Source organism: Thalia democratica, chromosome 2, assembly GCF_965202585.1.
Source record: "Thalia democratica chromosome 2, ktThaDemo2.hap1.1, whole genome shotgun sequence".
Lineage (NCBI taxonomy): Eukaryota > Metazoa > Chordata > Thaliacea > Salpida > Salpidae > Thalia > Thalia democratica.
In genome coordinates, this window is record NC_139166.1 from 75,374,710 (window position 1) to 75,397,255 (window position 22,546).

At 26.5% G+C, this 22,546-nt stretch overlaps 1 protein-coding gene across 1 annotated transcript; it reads right to left on the reverse strand.

Annotated features, from left to right (window-relative positions):
- Positions 1-16,497: 16,497 nt before the first annotated feature.
- On the reverse strand, positions 16,498-17,746 carry LOC145828949 (peptidase inhibitor 16-like). The gene is made up of 3 exons (XM_082936693.1): positions 17,591-17,746; positions 16,929-17,343; positions 16,498-16,640 (listed from the first exon to the last, which is right to left on the reverse strand). The coding sequence occupies exons 1-3, from the start codon at positions 17,744-17,746 to the stop codon at positions 16,498-16,500; spliced, it is 714 nt and encodes a 237-aa protein (XP_082792819.1).
- Between the last annotated feature and the right edge of the window lie 4,800 nt (positions 17,747-22,546).

Consider the following 22,546-nt stretch of genomic DNA (forward strand, 5'->3'; position numbering starts at 1 on the left):
TAAATCCTTTGAGTAATTTATATATTTTTAATATTTTTTGAATTTTTTTGAGTAAATGTTTCAGCCTGATGTTGAAAAAAAAGAATGATTTTAAATAACTAATTTTAATTGGTTTTTAATATTTTTTGCAAAAAAAAATCTTTGCTGTAAAATAGAAATCTGATTATGTATAAATATAAACTATAAAAATACAATATGATAAATTGCATGCATACTATACTGAGTTTTACTAAAAGTGTACAGCTCTTTGATTTTAGATAATGTTTTAAGTTTTTTACTGTTACATTTTCAATCAAATAGTTTTAGTTTATAGTATTTAGACTGAAAGATAAAAGTTACTTTTAATCCTAAACAAATGTTGTCACCACAAAAACAAATAATTTTATCAAATGTATTATAAAAGGTTTTAAAGTATTTTGAAAACTCAAAACAAGTTGTTTTTAAAATTTTATGTTTGAAAATACAAATACTTATCATAATATAAAGCATCGCTTTATTAAAGCTCCAAAAAACAGCATAAGGTTTTTTATATGCTAATGTGCAAATTTAAAGTCGGAAATTACGCTAGTGTAATGTTTGCACATAGCAAATACAAAAACAAAAAGAGCTTCCTTGTTTGGCTAGTTACAAAACTTATAAATAAATACAAAACATTCTACAAAAGCTCTGTATGTACGTGTTTAATTTTTAATTTATAGATAGTTTTTTTTATTGTTAATTTATTTTTGAACATTTTACAGATGCAACAAAATTTTATAGTTAAAATTTTTAAAGTACTAGTTTAATTTTTTGTGTCGGCTACAATGATGGTAACAAAAAGCAAAACAGTAAGAATGAAAAAATATGTTTAGTCAATTAGTTTTAGTAAAATGATTTACCACAATCTGTATTAAATTAAAATTTACAGCTTTCAAATCTTATTTTGATAATATTTCTACTGTACAACTTATTCATAATTAAAAATTTTGCTTTATCTACTTTTACATCGTTACTAATTTTTTATATTTCTAATCGATTTATACAATTGTGTTTTGTCTTTGCAACCAATAATTTTTGTATGTATTTTTTAAGATTATAATAAAATTATAACCAAGCAGATTTAGAAACTATATTAATCTGAAAATTACTTATGAAAATATAAATTACAACTATTTAATATATTTATACTTTTAATTTTAAACTTAAAATGAAAGTTTTTTTTTTTAATTTGCTTAAGATTTCAAGAAAAAAAAAAGAAGCTTTCAATTGCTGACTTAAGAAATACGAGAGTAAAACAAAGTTTTTGTGAAAAATCTAAACTTAACTTATGCCAAAAGTTTGTTGCGGTAAATTTAATAAACATATTCTGTTTTCTTTAAACCTTTTAATGTATACTTTTAAACTTTCTTATTAAGTTTATTGACTAATCTTTGACTAAGTACTTCAAAAATATTCTTTGAAAAAACATATAAAAAACATTATTTTATAATACAGTTTGTATATACTGTTTTTAAATATAGTTTTACTATATAAAAATATTCTCGGGACAAAAAAAAATAAAATAAAATTTTACATTTCTATTTGGTCGCAAACCATTTAAAAAAATCATCTTTACGGGCCGTAATTTTACCCTACATAAGCCGTGTGTGACCCGCGGGCTGCAATTTTCCGATCAATCGTTTATACCAAAATATAGAAAAATCAGAAGAATGTATAAGCTCAATTTTGTATCATATTACTGAAGGATTCTAAATGTAGTTCTAAGTAACTTAAGTTTAATGTTTTACCGTTTACAAATTTCATAGAATTTTGTTATTCTTATCTTATATTACGTAATTATAGGTTTTTAAAAACAAATATTTTCGAGTAAAAACAAATGTTTTTTTCTGATTCAACAAGTTTTATCTAACAACACGTATGGATTGGAAGAGCAGATTGAGTTTTTTGTTTTGGTTAATTTGCTCGTGCATTGTAAACGGGCAAGTAAAGAACGGAATCGATGCATTGGTAGGAGAAGTTCCTTACCAAGTATCTTTAAGGTTAGCGGAATTCAAACATATTGTCAGTTTAGACGGTAAAATCGATAGTTTTGATTTGAAAAACAACATTCGTCCTAAGCATTTTGAACTAGATGAAAACTATAAGTTTCCACACATTTGCGGAGGGTCTTTACTGAACAGCCGTTGGGTTATGACAGCTGCTCACTGTTTAGGAAAATACGGTGACGAGTATCAGGTGCAAACATACGCAGTGACCGCAGGAACTATATATAGACGACTAAACCAACAGGATCCTACCCGCAGAACTGTCTTTTCGAAAAGTTACTATGTTCACGAAAACTACTACTCGGGTCCGAATGTTTTTAAAAGGTACCAGTACGATATCGGGTTAATACTTCTCAAAGATAAAATGTATGACGCACCCATCTCGAGTATACAGCCCGCTCACTTATCCAGCATACTTGAGCCATGGTATAGATGGTCTTGTAGACTTTCCGGCTGGGGCGACATAGACGCAGAAGGAACCCTTCCAAATACTTTACAAGTTCAAACAGGTGTAACTGTTCAGTGGGTAGAAAATAAAACCTTCAGTCATTGTAGTGCTGAGGTTGCAAATTCTGACGATTGCGTTGGCAGCACTTCGGGCGACTCGGGAGGTCCGGTAGCTTGCGAACCACAGCTTAGTGATGATAATGAGTATAAAGTCGTGCAAGGCGTTGTTTCTTGCGGTGCAGAGTTTAAAATGGTGGGCCATGAAAGCGGAGCTTGTACAGCTGTAAAATCCGGCGCTTATGTAGGCTGGATGGAGGAGAAAATGCGATCGCAGACTCCGAACATGGTTTTCAAACAGAAAGGATCGGATGCAAGAGACAACGAAGCGCCTTACCACGTTTCAATATCAGGAAAGTATCAAAATAGATATCATGGGATCATCATTTGCCAGGGTGCAATTATTGGCCCAAGGTGGGTTTTAACAGCGGCCAGCTGTTTAGATAAAAATCCTTTGGAGCATACGAGAGGACCCCATCGTAACGATCCAAATGAACCAGAAGCATTAATAGAGCCACCAAGAGACCTTGAACACGTTATTGTAAAGGCTGGTTTACGTTATAATGAACGGGGGCAAGTGATAGCATCTCAGATTAAATTTTCCAGGAATTCTGAAAACTTGATTCAACACTATAAGTATGAAATAAATAGGGAATATGGTAACAGCAAAGACGAACACAACATCGGGTTGATACGACTGGAAGAGGAGTTTAATTTCACTAATAATAACGTACAGCCGATAGGGCATAATTTGATCCACCGTGGTACGACAAACTGCAAAGTTGTAGGATGGGATGCCGGTTACGGGCGTGAAAGAGTCGAGCACAGCGCGCATCTGCAAAGCAGGAAAGTGGAAGTCCAGCCCCAAAGACAGTGCATGTCTCCCGGGTTGAAGCCGAGAGCTTTTGATGGCTTGATCAGTACACGCGCGCACATTTGTGCCAAGCAAGAAGACGACAAGCCGACTTTCAGCGTCGGAGCTGGAACGGCACTGATTTGCAGAGACAGCGGACGCAGCTACAAGGTCGTCGGAGTGGCGTCTTTCGGCGGATACTGGGAACGAGTTGGAGGCGGTGCGGGTAAAAAAATCTTCACAAACCTCGCGCAAAAGGATGAGCACTTTGACGAGAACGGAATAAATGTTGCTGAGCTAACAAACGGTGGATGGATCGATAACGTGATTGGTGAAGACACAATAGCAGAAGAATAATAAATAACACGTTGAACTTAACAGAAAAACTAAAAAGCAACTAGTACTCTAACAGACTTAAACAAGAATTTTTAGCAAGTAAAACTAGTATAACTATTTAATAAAAATATGAATAGATAAATTGTGTGTTATGTATAAAAGTACTGTTATGAAAAATAAAAAATGCATTAGTTGTCAACTAAAAAAAAAATCAAAAGTATATATTGATACCAAGTGAACTGTTAAAACTTTAAAAAGCAATATTTTTAATTTTTTTAAGTCGTTACGAAAAACAATTAGAATGCTTTAATTTAATTTAATGTACTGAGTTTCAATTATGCTGTGTAACTTCAGTGCTCCAATACATACAACTCTATGTTTATCTCAGTAATTTTGGCAAAAATATTTGAGCCAAAAAGTTTACTTTATGAACAGGTAGTTGTTTATTTGGCAGAGCTGAAATCGATAAACAAACAAGCTTCGGCGATGTACCGTTTGTAGATCTCCTTTTCCTGGTTGTTTACAACAGGAGGTGGGCAAACGAAGTTTAATTGGTAAGAATGGAGTTCCATTAAAGCTTTTATTTGTTCATCATCCGAAGGGTTGACCCCATACTCGAGAAGTTCGTTCAGCAGCGTTACATTATTGAGCTGACGGTTAAGAAGAATATAGTGTAACTTTTCAACAATTTTTCTATTCACATTGATGAAGAGATTCTTCTGATTCTTGTACGCTTGATAGATGTTAGAAAGAAAAATGTTCGGTGGCCTCTGAGTAGGAGGCGGAGAAAGACTCTGACGGTTGCTTGCCAATGTAGCAGAACTTGGTTCACTCGATGTTGTAGCAGCTTGCTTTAGTTCGCAACAGGAGTAACCTCTAAACCAGGGTTTCCCAAACATTTTTGCAAATGGCCCCCTTTAAAGAGTTTGAAAAAGCAATGGCCCCCTTCAACATATAGGTTACTCATAAACTATACACATAAGACCTTTTTTTTTTGCTCTTCATCTTCAACTCAAGAAAATCTAGTGTAAGTTTCTAAACTACCATAAAATACACATAAGACATTTTTTTTTTTTTTTTTGCTCTTCATCTACAACTCAAGAATATCTAGTGTAAGTTTCAAGTTATGGCCTTATGGCCCCCCCTCTTCCCCCTTTGCTGCTCATGGCCCCCTGAGTATCTGTCATGGCCCCCTACGGGGCCACTTGGCCCACTTTGGGAAACCCTGCTCTAAACAAATCGGTGATGTTGCGAACTTGTTTTACTGTAATTTGACAGTTTTCTTGTGGCGTTCTGATTTTACTTGTTTCAAGAATACATAATTTGGTGCAGTACTTTTCCTCCAAAAAAGACAGCTCGTTTTGTTGGTCATTTTGTCCACCTATAATGAAAAATGTGTAAGATACTATGGAAAAAGACTTAAGAAAAAACAAAATAAAAATACAACTTACCACACATTTTTGCCATAATGTTACTTATGTACGTGACATTTGCTTTTCCCTTTTCTGTGTTTGCGTACCATGCAGAGAAAGTAAGCGGGTTATCAGTGTTCATCGAATAAAATTGCGTGCAAAATTGCAAAAATGGTGTGTTTGGATCGTGACTGTTGCTGTTCTTTTGTTTATACATCAACAGCGATTTAACCGGACATTTCTTATCACCAGTGTGGAAAATAACCTATGATATTACTTAAACTTCTTAAGTTTTAAATTTTGATTTAAAATACAACAAAATCAGATTGCTAAATGTAGAAAAAAAACTAATTAACTAATAGAGCTAGTTTAAAGATAGTTGGTTAAACTTAAAAAACCTAGCAGAAATTAAAAAAAAAGTAGGTTTTATAGTTTGACTAATCTATTAATGCACAAATTGTTTTTTTTTTTTAAATGTACAAGCTAATTTTTTTAAAACAAATTAAATACAAAGGCAGTCAAAACAAGAGCATAAAAATAGCTAGTTACATGTTTCTGCTTTTAAGTGTAAGATTTTTACGATATATAAGGTAAAAGAAACATTTTTTATTTTAAACCTAATAAAATATGACAAGTTTAAGCAGTTCGATGGATAATTGAAAATTTGTCGATATTTTTTAAATTTAAGCTATACTTTATTTAAAAGTTTAGAAATGGTTGAACAAAGCTAAATAAAAGTTAGTACTCAAAAATCATTATCTGAACTTTTATGGCGTCACTTTTGCACAAAATTTCAGTTTCACAACTTAAGTTATAGTTAAATTAAAATTAAAAATAAATAAATGAACAACTTAGTAATGTTTAATTAAGTTTTAATGAAAAACTAAACTTTAATAAAAAAACTAAATTTAAATATAACATAAGTAATTTAACTATAACCTACATACATATGCTTGTTCAAAAAATATTAATGTAGCTTTTTTAAATGAATAAGCTCAAAATGATCACATATGAATCTGGTTCAGTAAAATTAAATATTTTCAATGATTCTTATATCATGCAAGAATTTAACTAATAAAAACTTACATTTGCAGAATGTTTTAACTTTGCACGCAACACTTTACCATTTCCATCGGAGACAAACGTAATATCTCCTCATTTCCAGTACAAAATTTTTGGCACTCTGCTACCTTTCCTAAATCAAGCACCGTACGTTTCAAAGAAAACCTGCAAATAAAAGAAAATAAGAAACATCGAGGAAAAAAAGATGCGTCTTATATAATTAACTAATGTTGCAGAAAAATTTTTATTTAATTTTCTAAACAAAAAATAAGTGATAATAATTAGAAAAGATACAAATTTCTATTAAGAAATTAATAAAAACATCTAACTAAGAGATAAAGACCTTTTTGGTGGCAAGCGTTATACTTTTTATTCAAATTACTTGTATTTTGTAAAAAAAAAGTAATTAATTTTCATTTTCTGAGTAATAACAGTCAAAAGAAAAAATAAAACAAACTTTGGCTTGTACTTTTGTTCCTAAAATGCCATCATCTGTGTGGTAATTGAACGCATTCGAATACAGCTTCTTTAGATGCTCATCTGATATTGCTTTCGGTTGATTGCTTGACATTGTTATCTTGGCTTATCTAAGTATTCTGTAGAATTTAACACTGGCGACTTGATTTCATTAAAACAATCATTTATTTGAACACTTTAATCAAAAAAGAAATGGAAAGTAGATAATAAAGTCTTAAGTTGTTTATTTTTAGTAAGAGTAACTATTTACTTCTACACTTTTTGAGCAGCATTACCCGGTGATCAATTTGAACTGTTTATGCTTTCAGACACAAAATTAGCAAAATCATTAAAATAGAAGTGTAATATATTTTGTAGTACGTGAGTAGTATTTTGTATCTAATTTTTTTGATTATAAAATATAGTTTTTTTTTTGTAACATCAAGTGAAAATACATCAATTAAAAAATTTTCACTTATAAATTTAGTTGTCGAACTTTATCAAAAACTGAGGCTTTAAAATAACTTTCTTATATTACGATGCTTATATAACTATACATTTAAAATTATTAATACTGTTTTAACAAATAAAAGAGCGCTCAAAAGGTTTGGTCAAGGAATCGTGTAATAAATAAAATTACGGTTATTGAGTCGTTATCAACTCGTGCTTTTACATTTTTTTTATTAGCTAGCTAAAATCAATTGATATAATCTAAAAATATTAACCTCAGAAATAAAACTATCAATGAAATAAAGGAAAAGTAAACTAAGCAAAAATTTAATAAGTAATGTATGAAAATATAAAAACTTTATTCAAATTGTACTCAAGTCTTTTTAACAGTATTCAAATAAAAATACAGCCTAAGCCTAAAACTTTTCAAAAACAAGAAATAGTAAAATAATTTTTTTTCTAGAACTTCACCTTTCTTATTGAAGTAAGAAAAGTTTAGTTTGTTTTAATGATTCAAAAAGCTTAAAATTTTACTTTACTAATTTTTCGTTGTGTTCTTGTTTGTTTATGTACTATGGTAAAATAAATAACAAATATCCAGTTAGTTCAGTTCACTTATCATTAAAACAAAGATTTTTTTATTATTTATTTTTGATTATATTTTTAATAACAAATGTTTTGTAAGTACAGTACACTGTATTTTATCAAACTTCTATTTAAAACATAACAATATTCACTTTAGGGATATTATTATAAAAACATGAAATTTATAATAAAAAAATTTTGCTCAAAAATAAATAAATTAAGTATTATGCAAGTTTAGTTTGAATTTATGTTGTTTCATATGTATACCATGTTTTAAAGGGTATTGCAAAAACTTTTAAAACAAAAGCAAGTAATTTAGATCATCGTAAAACTTTTTTTTTCTGAAAAAAAATTGATAACTGAATGAGATAGACATATATTTTATGTAAGAGAATAAAAATAAACAAGTTTATCTAAAGCCACTTTTAAAACTTACGTTAAAAACAACTTTAGAAAAGTTTTTTGTGTTTTTTGTAACATTTAAAAGTTAAATTAAACATTTTTATTCAAAACATATTGATATATACATAAAAAATTTCTTGGAAAGTCTTTGTAAAAACATTAAACTAAGTTTATCTAGCCTTTTATCTATTATTAATCTACAAATTTAATATTATAGATTAATTAATATTAGATATTTAATAAAATTTTTACATGACAATTCAAGTACGGACAATTCAAAATCTTAAACAAATGGTTTAAGGGCCACGCTCAAAAAGTAGTGTAGTAATATTTTTATGTTAGAAATATGTAGGTCAACTCAAAAAACATTATATATTTAACTTGATAAGCTTATGATAATAAGAAAAACCTGAATTAAAAAAAATTGTTTATAAAAAATTAAAAAAACACTATAAATTTTAATTTATATTAGCCATATCACAAAAAGCATTTTATTGTCTGCAAAAAAACAAAAAGTGTTTGTAGGTATTAGTTATACGTACAAACGCATATTTACTTAATTGAAATGCATACTGCTTTTTGAGTTGTGGCCCTTTAAACTTTTCTTAATTATTTGAATTTTGGGTTTCGTATTGCCCGATTTTAAATAGTTGGGAACCCAGTATTCTATTTATATTTTAGTTAAGGTGTCACGACTCTTACATACAAGTTAGGATATTAAAAAAACTTAGACTAACTAATGCTAGTAAAATTTGTTTTTAAGAAGTGTTTAGTAGCTTTAGTATAAAAGTATGATATATTACAAAAGTACTGATAAAAAGCTAATATGTTTTGTAATTTGTACTTTTAGAAGAACGAAGTTAACTTTATAATTAGATTTGTGTTTTGTTACTCCTACCACTTTTTATAAATGTGAGGCTATCTAAATTAAAAAATGATAATTAAAAAGATATAGCTACAAAATTTTCCGAATGAGGTAAAACAAATAATAAGGTCTTTATAATTTTTATGCAGATGTTAAAGACAAACTGTTTATAGTGGACTAAAAAACGGTATTCAAGCGGCCATTAATGATATTAAAAACATTTCGCTGAAAAGAAAACTAGACTAAGTTTTAGTCATAGTCGAAACTTTTTATCTTTGTTTCAAAAATTTTTATAACTTTTTACTACTTCAAGCATTTAACAAGTTATGTTAGTTTAATTCTAAGCAGATTTTGCCTTTTCAGTTTATTTATCAAAATTCTTCATAGTTTATGTCAAAAATTGCTTGCAGAAAAATACCTGTAATACTTATTTAAATTTTTTTTTACCATTTTTTAAAAGTTTTGTTTAATTTGTATTAGAAAATACAATAAGTTATTTCAAAATTAATAATTATCAAACTTTTTATAGTTATTAATAATTGACATTTTTTAATAAAAATAGAAAATAGGCATCAAAATATTGTTTTTTTTAACCTAAAAATTTTTTTTTTCTTAATGATAGATTTTATGTAAATTCGTACTAATTACACTTATCATATTTTCTAAAACATAAAAAAAAAGATAATTCAGCACAATGCCATCGAGATATTCTCTCTTAAAAATACCCTGTACTGCTTTAAAAGCACTAATCTGGTTTTTGGAAGTGAGCAATTTTTTTTTTAAATTAGAAAGTATGTACTTTTCTTTTTAAATTTTCAAAGAATTGCAACTTTATAAATTGACAGTAAACCAGTTAAAAAAAATATATAATAATTTCTGTTATAAACTTTTAAAATAGCTATTAGCAGTTGCTGTAGGCCATAATTTTGATAAAAACTTAAGGTGTTGTTAACCAATTTAAAGACTTAAAAACGCCAATATTATTTACATCAAAGCTTACATAAGTATACCTAAACCAGAATATAACCAAATCGAATTTTAATAGAGGAAATCATTCTTTAAACAACTAAATAAATTTATTGGTTTAATTTTTAAGACACTAAAATGGTAAATGACCACTTGCCAGCACACTGTGTAGTAATTCAATTACTCTATATTAGAAGTTAACAATCTGTACCCTAAAGATTTTAATTTTAGTTATGTTCAAATATTTACTTAAGTTTTATATGATCATATCTAAAAAACCAATTCTACCAAAGTTTTAAAATAAACCGTTGCTACTGCACTTTCTGATTCTTGACTTTCGTATGGATAACAACCTGACTCAAAAGTTTGTTGTTTTGGTGAAACTTTTATGTACTTGTATTCAACTAACTCAATGACAGACATAAAATATTTGAATTAATTAAATAAAAATTCATTTCTTTTTGAATTATAATTTAAAATATTTTTCAATTACTTCATTTATTTTCAAACTTTTTTTTTGAGATAGGTTCGTTAAGAAATAAATACGACTAAATATCTACAGTGAAAAAATAAACAAAAATAGACTAAAACCTAAAAACAAAAAATAAATAAAATCAATCACTGTTTAGTTGAAATCTAAATCGAAGTTTCACAGCTTATATGAAAGAGCTCACTATTCAAATATTAAATCCACTTCAAGACAGAGACTTCTGGATGATGAAAAATCTATAAATATTTTGAAAAAAAAAAAGAACTAGAAACTATCTTATATACACAATAAACACAGTTACTACTACATCCCTTACCAATTTTTTATAAACTAAAACTTTTTATTTATAAACGTCATCTCAAAATTACTAAGTTTCGTAGTGTTAAATTACATTTTCAAACATATTAAAATCAATTAAATACTTTTTCATGAAAAGTTATTTGTTCGAGTCTAAAACAAAACTTTTCCCTAGGGCGAAATTTGTTAGTTTAGATAAATGAAGAAAAACTAGCAACACTTGGTTTATTTAAAATCAGCTAATTGCTCACTTTTTTTTTTGTGAAGTGTTTTGTACAGGTTTTAGTTTGTTTTGATTTTATACTAGTACATTTAAAAAGTTTATACTTATTTTTACCACTTAGTTTTCAAGAAAACTTTATATTTTATTCCAAGTTGATATTAACAATGTGACTAACAAGTAACAATTACCGTTTCAACTATAATAATTTATTTTTCCGTACTAACTAATTTTATTTAAAATAAACTATTGTGTACTATTCTTACTGTAAATTATCAACTAGATTGTGAAATGAAAATTAAAAATAAAACAAACATTTTAATTTTTAGCACATAGCATGTTTTATTTGTATTTACTTAACAGTTTCTCGCCTAAACAAGCTGATTATAACACAAGTATGTTTTAAGAAATAAACAACTTTTTTAAATAGTTATAAAATAGTACAACTTGCTGCTTGTAAAATAGTTAAATAAATAAAAAAAAAGATGCGTGAAATAAAATGATTTGGCTTTATACATTTTTTTAAAAACCACTTAAGTAATCTATAAGTAACGTTTAGACATAGAATTACAAGATAACTAAGAAATATTTTAAAAATATTGTTAGGCCATTTAACAAGCGGAGATATTTAGTATTCTAAACACAAACTAAACACAAAATTTCTAAAAATGCAAAGCAAATGGTGTTAAAAATTGTTGTGATTATTTTTTGAAGTAGTCATTGTAATGTTGGCTATTTTTTTAATAACATTAAACTTTTTACGTTAACATTAAAAAATATACGATTTGTGTAACCTTTTATTTTGTCGAATTATAAATTTCAGTTAGCTTTGCCTAAAGAAAGTTGCATTTAATTTAAAAAAAATCTATTTCATACAAAATTGCTAAGATAATCAAAATCTATTTAGAATTTTTAAAATTAGTAATTATTTTTAGTGAAATAGGAACAAAAAGTAAAAGTCTATCACAACTAGCTTACTTCAAAATAAAATTTTAGTGTCAAACAAAATGTTTTTTCAGTTAAACTTGACCGAATAGTTAACATATTTTTATAGTTTAGTACTTTAAAAATTTACTAGAAACTAACAATAAGATGTCAATTTTGTAACTATTTTTTTAAACAAGAGATCTTTGTTCAGCTTACTTGGAATGATACTATTTGAAAAGCTCGCCAACAACTTTCTAGAAAACTTTCTATAATTTTAGATACTATTTTATTGTAAGACAAAAACCTTTACACTATAAATTTTATTATCATTTGTGCTAGCTATTGAAAGTAACATATTCCCTTATCAAAAAATACCATAAATGTTTAAAAAATAATTAAGCTCAAAATTATCATTAGAGCTTAAAAACAGCTGTCCAATGAAACAACAAACTAAACTAGCGTTCCAAATTTTCATCATTTATTGAAATTTTCAATAAGTCAAACAGTTGTATAAATTACACAGCATTTAAGAAAGATAAAAAAAAACAGCACATTAAAAACATAAGTAAAAAGCTAACAAATAGAAAAAAAATTAAACAAAATATATTATACTACACAAACAAAATCTCAAGAAATTTTTGTGGAAAATTTTTATATTATTTTTACTTGTAAAATAAATTAAAACATAAAACTAAACTTTCAAAAAGTAATACAAACACAAACATACAATACTATAGCAAGTTTAAACACAAAAAAAAACAAGAAATAAATAAACATCATCGTCTTATTAAAATGTACTTTTACAATTCTACACTTTTATAAATCACTGTATGGTATTTCAGCCAAGTTTATATTTAAATTTAATTTATAAATTTATAAATGTTTTTTGTAGTCTAGATTCTGAATATTTAGTTGTTCTAGGAAAGCGACTTTGTATGCGTCATTAATGCAGAGATTTTTTAGTTTTTTCTTACGTTTTTAACAATGCCTAAGTATTGCAGGTTCATCTGGAATTTGTTCTGTGCTAAGCTTTAATTTTAACTTATTCCAAGCTTTTCTATGTGTTGTTCATTTAATACTTGAACTACTTCTGTTTGTCCTTCGTAGCTACTGTCACATTTAGTGCATTAAGCTGCGTAAATACTAAAACTGTTACAAGTCAGATTTGGTTTTAGTTTTACAGTTTTATCTTAAATAGTTAAAAATTCTTTATCCAGATGTCTTAACACACGATTTATTGAATAATTTAGGGAGAAATATTTCCCTACTTCTTTTTTTTTCAGAAAAACTTATTTTATTACAAAATATTGTAACATGTTTGTGCTGTTTTTAGAAAATTTTCCAATGGTTTTTTCACATATGGTATTGTTATAAAGTGTTTGTTTGTGAAGTATATTTAGTTTTAGTTAATCAAGATTCGAGATTGTTTATCTTTTGTTTTTGCTCTTTAAAAAAGTCTGTCGACAAGAATGTTTTACTAAATGTTCTTCATTTGTTAGCCTTGTTTGTTCGTTACGTTTTAAATTTTCGGAGACAAGATTTTCGTTTCTGAATTTAAGTTATTTTAAATTGTTTTTCACCACCTCCATACACACAAATTGAAGTTCATATGACAAATGTTCTGGTTAGTTTTCTATTCGTTATCGAATAAGTTTGTTGCCTTTTTTTCTTACTTTACTATTACGAGTTTGTAATTTTTACTACTTAGATTGAAAAAGATTAATAAAGCGCATAAAAATCGTTTTGTTTAAAACCAAAACATAATTTCATTTGATATCTACTAATGTGTCTAGATATTGAACAATATCTTTCTGACTGGCTTGAAATACAAGTCTTATTTCTTTGTGAATTTTATTGAGTTTTTAATGAAACTGCTGTGCTTATAATTTAATTTAAAAATGCAGTACAAGACAGTTAGTTCAAAGGTTTGCACAAACAGCTGAAAAGTGCAGTTTCAGAAAGCTATAACTGTTTGCGGACAGATTTTTAGCTACAGTCGCGTAAAAATCATCTCAGTTTTTACTGAATACTTTGACTAATTGTTTACATATTGATTGTCTATTTTAAGTTTTTTCGCCCAAATTAAATTTCAATGACCCATTTAAGGAAACAATTTTGTTTGCAGACCTGATAAACCAATTCACGTGATAAAAGTTTAATTGTTCTTTGTAAGTAAATAACCTGAACACTGTTTTAAAATAATGTGCTGCCATGTTGGGCAAGCTTTTTTTTGTAGTTATGACAAAATATCGTTTTTTTTTTTTTTATAATCTACCTCATTGATGTTATGCTATGCATATAATAAAATGTACACTTAATTATCTGTTAGTTTGAACTATTTTAACTTTCTTACACGAACTGAAGGTTTAAATACACGAAAAAGTAACAAAAATGCTTTGTAAAGTTTAAAAATTAATCTAACGAAAGTAAATTAGATTGTTAGCAGTTTAACTAAAATTGAAACTCATTCTAAAATAAGAAAGAATGGAGGTTTGTTTGACATGACTATTTTATGTTTCTTATCACGGAATAGGATAAGTTTTAAAATACTTTCTGGTGTGGATTCAGGTTTATTGTTTCCTCCTTGTCTGACTCTGGTTGTGTACTAATGCTGAAGTAAGTCCTGATAAAAATCTTAAATACAACTCTGTTTCATCCAATTCACAATTTGAAGTTTGGATGAGCCCTTTTTTTGATAATCTAATATTTGTATAATACGAAAGATATGATTTATTAAATCAAGTTTTTCTTTTTTAAGAATTTTAACTTTACACTGCACTGCTTGCGTAGTTATTTAAATAGAATTAGAATTGTATTTACCGTAGAGCATTGATTTAAATAAATCTACTTCTCGATCTAGACCGACCGGATCAGTAAGAAACCAAATAAACATGGACAGGAAAAATGAGTAAGCACTGTATTTCGATAACCGAAAGGTTTTTTGTACACCAGGTCCTCAGACCAAACCTTTTGAGCGTTTTTTTTTGTCGTTCAATAAACAATAAAATTTTAATAATGTACTTGTTTTTGACTATACTGCATGGAATTATATGTTCTTTTTCGTGCAATATTATTATTATAATTGTATATTGAACGATAAAGAAATGCGCTTAAATTATTTGGTTGTAACACCTGGTGCACAAAAATAACTTTTCATTTATCGAGTGGCACACCAAATGAATACCTATAACGGCCATTAAACTGTTCAGGATGTTTGATTATTAAGCACTCAAAATAATGGTTTTAATAGTTTAGTAAGTTTAATTTACGTTTAAAATCATTCATAATACAGGTTGATAAAACTGAAATTTAAAGCACAATATTTTCAGTATCAAAGGAACTAATACTCTGATTTTACAATAATTTATTAGGAAGAAAAAAAATAAGTTTTTTTAAGCTTTAAGTTTAAAGATTATCAAATGTTTCTAAACTGTTTAAAAATACAAAGATTTTTTTGTTTTTAGTCTACTTAAACTAATAATTTAAAGTTCTTTAATTGTGTGGTACGCTTTTTACTTATGTATAAATAAGTACTTACTATTTTGAAAACATCTACTTACTTTATATAAATATTAGTTCTTAATAAAATCAATTGGTTGAACTATACATTAAAATGCAGCATCTATTTATGAGAGTTTTAATCTGTTCAAAACTTTTAAATTATATAACTTAGTAAAATATTTTTAAGGTAGCTAAATATACAATAAGAAACATATTTTAGTTAAGTCTGATGTTTTTAAGTTTAAGTATTTTTGAGTCAAAATTCACATCAAGTTAACTCTAAGTTTCTAGTTTAATACCTTAAAAATTACTTAAATGAAAATAGTATTGATTTCAGGAGCTGTTTTACAAACAAGTATTTATTTTTATATAAATAGTTTCACACTTTGAAAAACTTTGATGTACCTTTAAGAACATACTTTTCTTCACTAAAATACTCATTTTCTTGACTTTTAAATACAATACAGGTTCAGATATTTTCTTTACTATTCATTTTTACCCAATCTAGGTTTTTAAAATACCAGTCGTAACACAGCATGCGTATTGTTTATAATAATCAAACTTCGAGCTAAGATTAAAAACAAAAAACGAGTTAGTAATAAACTACATACAATCAAAAGTATGGCTAAAACACGGTTAGTAGAAGTTATATTTTTCAAACAATAACTACAGGTAATTTTTAGATTGCAACCTAACTATAAATAGTATGGTAAAATTTCTAAATGAAAATAGTTTTAAACATTAAAAAAGAAGTGTTTGTTAGGTACGAAATACAAAATCTAAATCTAAAGTTTTTAAACACAGTAATTACGCTTTTTTACTAAAAACTTCTGTTTTTACTATTGACCTATGGTTGATTTACTCAAAATATTAAATGTAAATAATTTACAAACTGCATTGAATACATTATTTAAAACTCTAACGATATAAAAATGTTTCTTGACATTTAAGTTTTACATAATTTATTAGTTAATACAAGTGTCAATCTTTATAGTTACGAAAAATACTTTTAAATATATATATTATAACAAACTAACTGTGTTTCATTTTATTTAAAAAAATAATCTATGTTTGACGAAAAAACAATCACAAGCTGCAGTTTTATAAACAAAGGTTACTAATTGCATTAAACAATTATACTGCACACTTATAAACACTTTTTTCCTTTCGGACATTTTGAGCCACGTTTACCTTCAATATAGGGTATTCCCGTGTACTTTCCTATTGGTCCATAATTGCAAACTGTCAGATATACAGGATTAACTCCATCCAACTTGTAACATCTTCGTACTGTAAAATGTCAATGAAATATAGCTAACATTCGTATAAGGTTAGTTAATCACTAATTTTTATTAAGACATTTTAAAACTATTTAGCTTTAACTATCCATAGAAATAAGTAATATCTACGTCATTATATATACAGAACTTAAATTTTGCAAAAATTTAGAATCTAGGCAATCAATATGTAGTGTAAACTAAATACCTAAAATACTTTCTATAAGAAGATGATTGATTTTTTCGGTATTCAAACTCGAATATGCACTTTTAAAACAGTCATATTATTTTACATTCTTACCTGCACAGCCAACATATTCAGTTTGAGCGTTGACCATCGTGGTGTAGTGTGCACACACTTCGTCATGTGCACACTTGTCGTTATTGTAGTCGTAATGCTCACTCTCACCTGCCCAATCTTTCACTGCGTTTCCAACAACAGTCTGGAAATCTAGCTCTTCATACACCACCGTGGCTTTGGGGTTCTTCTTGGCTTTTTCAACACTGAAACCGCTCCAGTCGTAGTCTCCGTCGAACTTGTAGTGAACTTTGCCTTCGTGAGCGATGTTTTCACTGATGTCGGTTTTGAACTTCCTGGAAGTTCTTGATTTTTGCTCGCTGTGTGCGAACACGCACTTTTTGGCGTGCTTCTTGGCGAGGTGCTCCAGTCTTTTGTCCCACTTCAGCTCAATCATGTTGGCTGCGCTCGGTTTAACCTTCAAACGAAAAGTACTTATAATATCGTGATTTGTTACTCAATTGAAGACAACAATTTAAAGTCTTACTTTAACAAAAACTACTTAACTTTAAATGTTTAAACTAAAATTCAATACAATGAAAATATAACAAAAATAATAAAAAGTGTATTTTGTCTAGAAAGAGTTTTTTTAGTTGATTATGTAATCAATGTTTATAATAGTTAGTAGAATAAATAAAAATTTATAATTATTTAAAGTAACTCACTTTTCTTCTTGCATTGTTGTGATACTCAACATAAGCTTCTCTGTCTTTTTGAGAAATTTCTATGAATTTTCCGTTTTTCCCTCTTTTTTTAACACCCTCTACTGTATTAATAAGAAGTATAGTAGGCACTACGAACAGCAAAAACTTGAAATTCATTCTAAAACTAACAATACTAAATAAAAATATAGGCAGTATTATTTGACTTAAGTATTTGATGCTTTTATGATTTAAAACATATTCGAAAGCTATAAACTTTCTTATTTAACTTTATTTATTTGTTAATTTAGTAAACTATTTTCTGAATGTTAATGATAACTAGTTTTCTTTGACTCATAAAATATTTACAAATATAAATATATAGAAACAATTAATTTGATTTAATCCATGTGTAATTTTTGTTACTTAAAACCATGCTATTTTAATAATGACTATATTAAATTTGAGATTAGTAAACTTTAATTGTAATTACTTTTAATACGTTTAGCAGGTTAAAACTGATTATTGAACTGTTGATAAAACTTAATAAAGAACAAACTTATCTTGTGTGTTGTTTGTTTACAATGATAGTTTTTTATTTAACATAACGTAAATTAGTTTTTTTAATCAAAGTAGCTTTACTATTTTTTTTAAAGTGGTTCTGATTTGATATTTAGCAATTTACAAATTACCAAAATTTTTACTTTGGTTTTTTTCTCATAAGTTACAACTTTGTAAAATTTATATTGTTCGAATAAATTTATCGTCGGTTTTACCCAGTACTCTTACATTTTCACTTTCAACCTTGCAATATACATTATAAGTTTTATAATGTTTTCTTTGCAGGTCACAGGCTATATGTATCATTAGGTACATGCTGGCCGTGAACCGCAGTTTGTCGATCCCTGATGTAGTTTATAAGTTAATAAGTTTTGATTTATTGGAATACAATTACATTTTCCCTAGCCACAGTTTAACCTTATGCGGGTCGTATCTCACTTATACATATGTTGACATAGTCTTTTTCATTCCCAAGCCGAGTTTAAGTTTTGACAGTTACAGTTTATAAATTCAAATGTATTTGATTATAATTTGCTAAGAATAAAACTAATGTTAATTTTATTCAAAGTTGTTTTTAGCAGGGATTAAAACTATCTATAACTTTTTTTAAACTTGATTTTAATAGTAGTTTCTGCTTAAAGCATCTAATTTATCAAGTAAGCTACTTAAAACTAGCATCATAGTAGTAATTTATATGTTTACTCTCTTAGCGTAGGAAAATGCTTTAAAACTTAACATAACAAAGTTTAAGAAATAAAAATGTTAAAGAACTTTTAAGTAAAAAATAAATAAGGTTTTAATAAAGAATTAATGCTTTGTTTTATTTATTATATTAATCAAACTGTATGCTGACTCCTATGTTAATATTAGACAGTAAAGTGTTATAGTGCTTTTGAATTTGGGATATCTACACACACGTTTAATAGATTAGAAAGTACTTATAAGTAGTTACTGATTCTATAAGTCCTCGATTGTGGTTTGTATAATACATGTAGAAATCACAAAACTATCGTTGTTAAAAAAATATATTTGCATTATACCCTATAATTTGGTAATGTATTTAAAATTTGAGTATAATCATCAAAAATTTTAACTTAAGAGTATGAAACTCCGTGAAACTCTAGAAATTAATTCAGACTTAATTTAAACCCTAAAAATACTAAAATTTTAAATTAAAAGTATTGTTAATTTGTGGTAAAATCTTTAAAGCTTTTACCTTTGAATAGCTCTCTGAAAGCTAATGAGTATTTTATTTTTGAAGATGTATGTCATTTTAGTAATTTTTGTATGTAAATTTAACAAGTAAAGAAGTGAATCTATACTCAAGTAGAAGTTAAAACTTCGTAATTTTTAATAGATCATGTTGCTCTTATATTTAATATTAGTATAGATATTAAATTCAATACTTACAGTTTTAAATAAATTATTGTTTTAATATCGGCAGTGACTTTTACAATATATTTAAATCAAAAAATTTTATTTTTGAAGATGTATGTCATTTTAGTAATTTTTGTATGTAAATTTAACAAGTAAAGAAGTGAATCTATACTCAAGTAGAAGTTAAAACTTCGTAATTTTTAATAGATCATGTTGCTCTTATATTTAATATTAGTATAGATATTAAATTCAATACTTACAGTTTTAAATAAATTATTGTTTTAATATCGGCAGTGACTTTAACAATATATTTAAATCACTATTACCATTATAAATTATACTTTGATTATTTACAAAAATATAGCATTTTCTAAATTAAGTGATCTTCATTATTAAGTTTAGACTGTTTTCAAGTAGTTGAACATAATTTATTGTTTAAACAGAATAAAAGCAACTTTTAAAATACTAAGGTTTTATACTTTTTTTTCTTGATTAAGCTATAAAGTGTGTATTTTTATATTTTTTTATGTTTTATTTGTAAAAAAAAAACTCATATAAACACAATAAGTTACAAAAGACACACCATTTCAAAAACACTAAATATATCTCGAGCAATTATCATCAGTAGAGTACAAAGCTAACCAGTAATAAGATTTTACAAACTTATATAGTAACCAAGTAATCAAGTGATCATAAAGTAATCAAGAGATTCATAAAAGACAAAATCAATTAGTAATAATTTAAATCATAAAATTTTACTTACGTTATAATTGATCTACAGTAAAACTAAACATAAATAGAATGAAAACACTTCTTTTAAATTATTACGAAAATAAAGAAACAGTATAGTCAAATTCTTTTTGATTACATAAAACAGGTTTCCTCAAAAATGGCTACTAATTTGATCAAATCAAAAACATTACTACAAGTTTTAATAACTTAAAATCTATTCATATTATAATTGTTTGCACAAGTTGAATTATTAACTAAGTGAACTGCAACAGATGAACGTTAAGATGCATTTAAAACCTTGACCGTTATATCATCTTTCTTATCTGAAAGGCAAAAATTCTCTACACATTTTGGTATGTGCTCTTTTATTCTCTTTCTTAGATGTCTTGTTGTTAATCCAATATAGCTTTTTGTATAACAGCAACTGTACTGGTAGATTACCATACTTTTATTTACTTTTGATACTGGATCCTTACCACCTGGTGTTAATATTGGCTTAGGGGTATAAACAATTCTAAGGTTCGCTGCATAATAAGTATTTCTTATTAATTGTCTTTTTTCTTTTGCCATTTGTCATTTTTTCTTATTATTTGTTTTTTAATATCTCTGAGTTTTTATTAATGAATAAAATCTTTAAAGTAACTACACTTATTACTTTTTAGACTTTTGATAAACTATAACTTGACTTTAACTGCTCTTTGAAATTTAGTTTCAATAGTTTGTTAAAGTTGGTTAAAGTTTGATAGCGCAAAAATTTCGCGTGAGGGAAGTACAAAATGACTAACCAACAAAAGTTTATTATTTATCTCAAACTCCATTTTTGAAGCAAATACAGTCAAGTTTTTAGAAAAAAAAACTTACACATGAAGAAAAAAAATTCTAAATGTTTAAAACATAGTTGGAAAGTAAATGAATGATAGATAATTCTTATATGTCAAACTAAATAAACCTGATTTCAACTAAAAAGTTTCATGCGTTTATTATAATAGAATGAGTTTTTTAATACGAAGTATGTATAAAGTTTGTAAAACTGTTTCTGTTGTTATTTTATAGTATTTGATTTAAAATGTTTTTACATTTTGATTTTTATGTATTTGAAAACAATCTAACACCTGCTTTCAAATGTTTTCATAACTTACTTTATTTGTTTATTCTGTATATTGAATGTTAATTCTGACTAAACTTGAATTTTTTTTTTTTTTAAATTATATATGTTTGATAAGTGTTTTAGTGATTAAATTATTAAGACTTATTGGTTATTATACAATTTTTAGTTGTGTTAGTTTGCAAACAGTGAACTCATACATTTATTTTGCTTAATTTGTTAATTTTTCATATCAAAACTAATTTTGACTTAATTTAACTTCTTTATTTGTAGTAAAAGTTACTGAAAATGTTTCTTTATATTATGTAGATATTAACTTTTGTAGGTTACTTTACAAATTTTTATTATTTTAGTTTGAAAATTTGCAAACAAAGAATTTTTGTAAAAATTTTACTCTTTTGTTAATTATCTATATTAAAAGTTAAGTCTGACTAAACTATTTTTTTTAAGTTGTTTAAGACATTGAGATATTTTATACAAAATTTATATTTATTATATAATTTTTTTTCATTATTATATATTAGTACCATGTTGTTTAAAAACTTTTATAACATTTGTGAATAACCTTTACTAAAAAAAATAAGTATTAGATAACTTTTTTTATTAGATTTTAACAACTTCCTTATGTTATTTCAAATTACTTGCATCTAGTTTTTAATTTATTTTGTTACTAGTTAGTTAAGTGTTAATTTCAAACTACTAAATTAAAACTGTACTAATATAAAAGCATACATGGGTTTTAATTAAAAAATGTAGCTATAGTTGTTGAGAAAGGGTGGTGACATATAAAGGTACTCTATATGTTTATATACATGAATACTTTTTTATTTGTTTTGAGATTTATTTTAAGAAATTTGTTAAAGTTTTTTGTGTGAAAAATTTGCTTATTTCATTAAAAAACCTTTATGATTTTTTATCAAAATTTGAAAATAGGGAATTTTTGTCAATCTGCAGCACCCCGTGACAAAAAGACCACGTGACGCCAAAACATACACATTAATAATTGCCAAACAAATATTTTTTAAGTGATAATTAAATTTTCTCATTTTTTTTAAACACTTTTTATTTGGACAAAAAAAAAGAAAAACAGATAAAAATCACAGTTAATCTATAAAATCATAGTAACTATTTTTTTTTAACAAACTAGATTTTGGCAAAGGTTTATTTGATATAGAAGTGGCTAAAAAGCACTTTTAAATTGTATT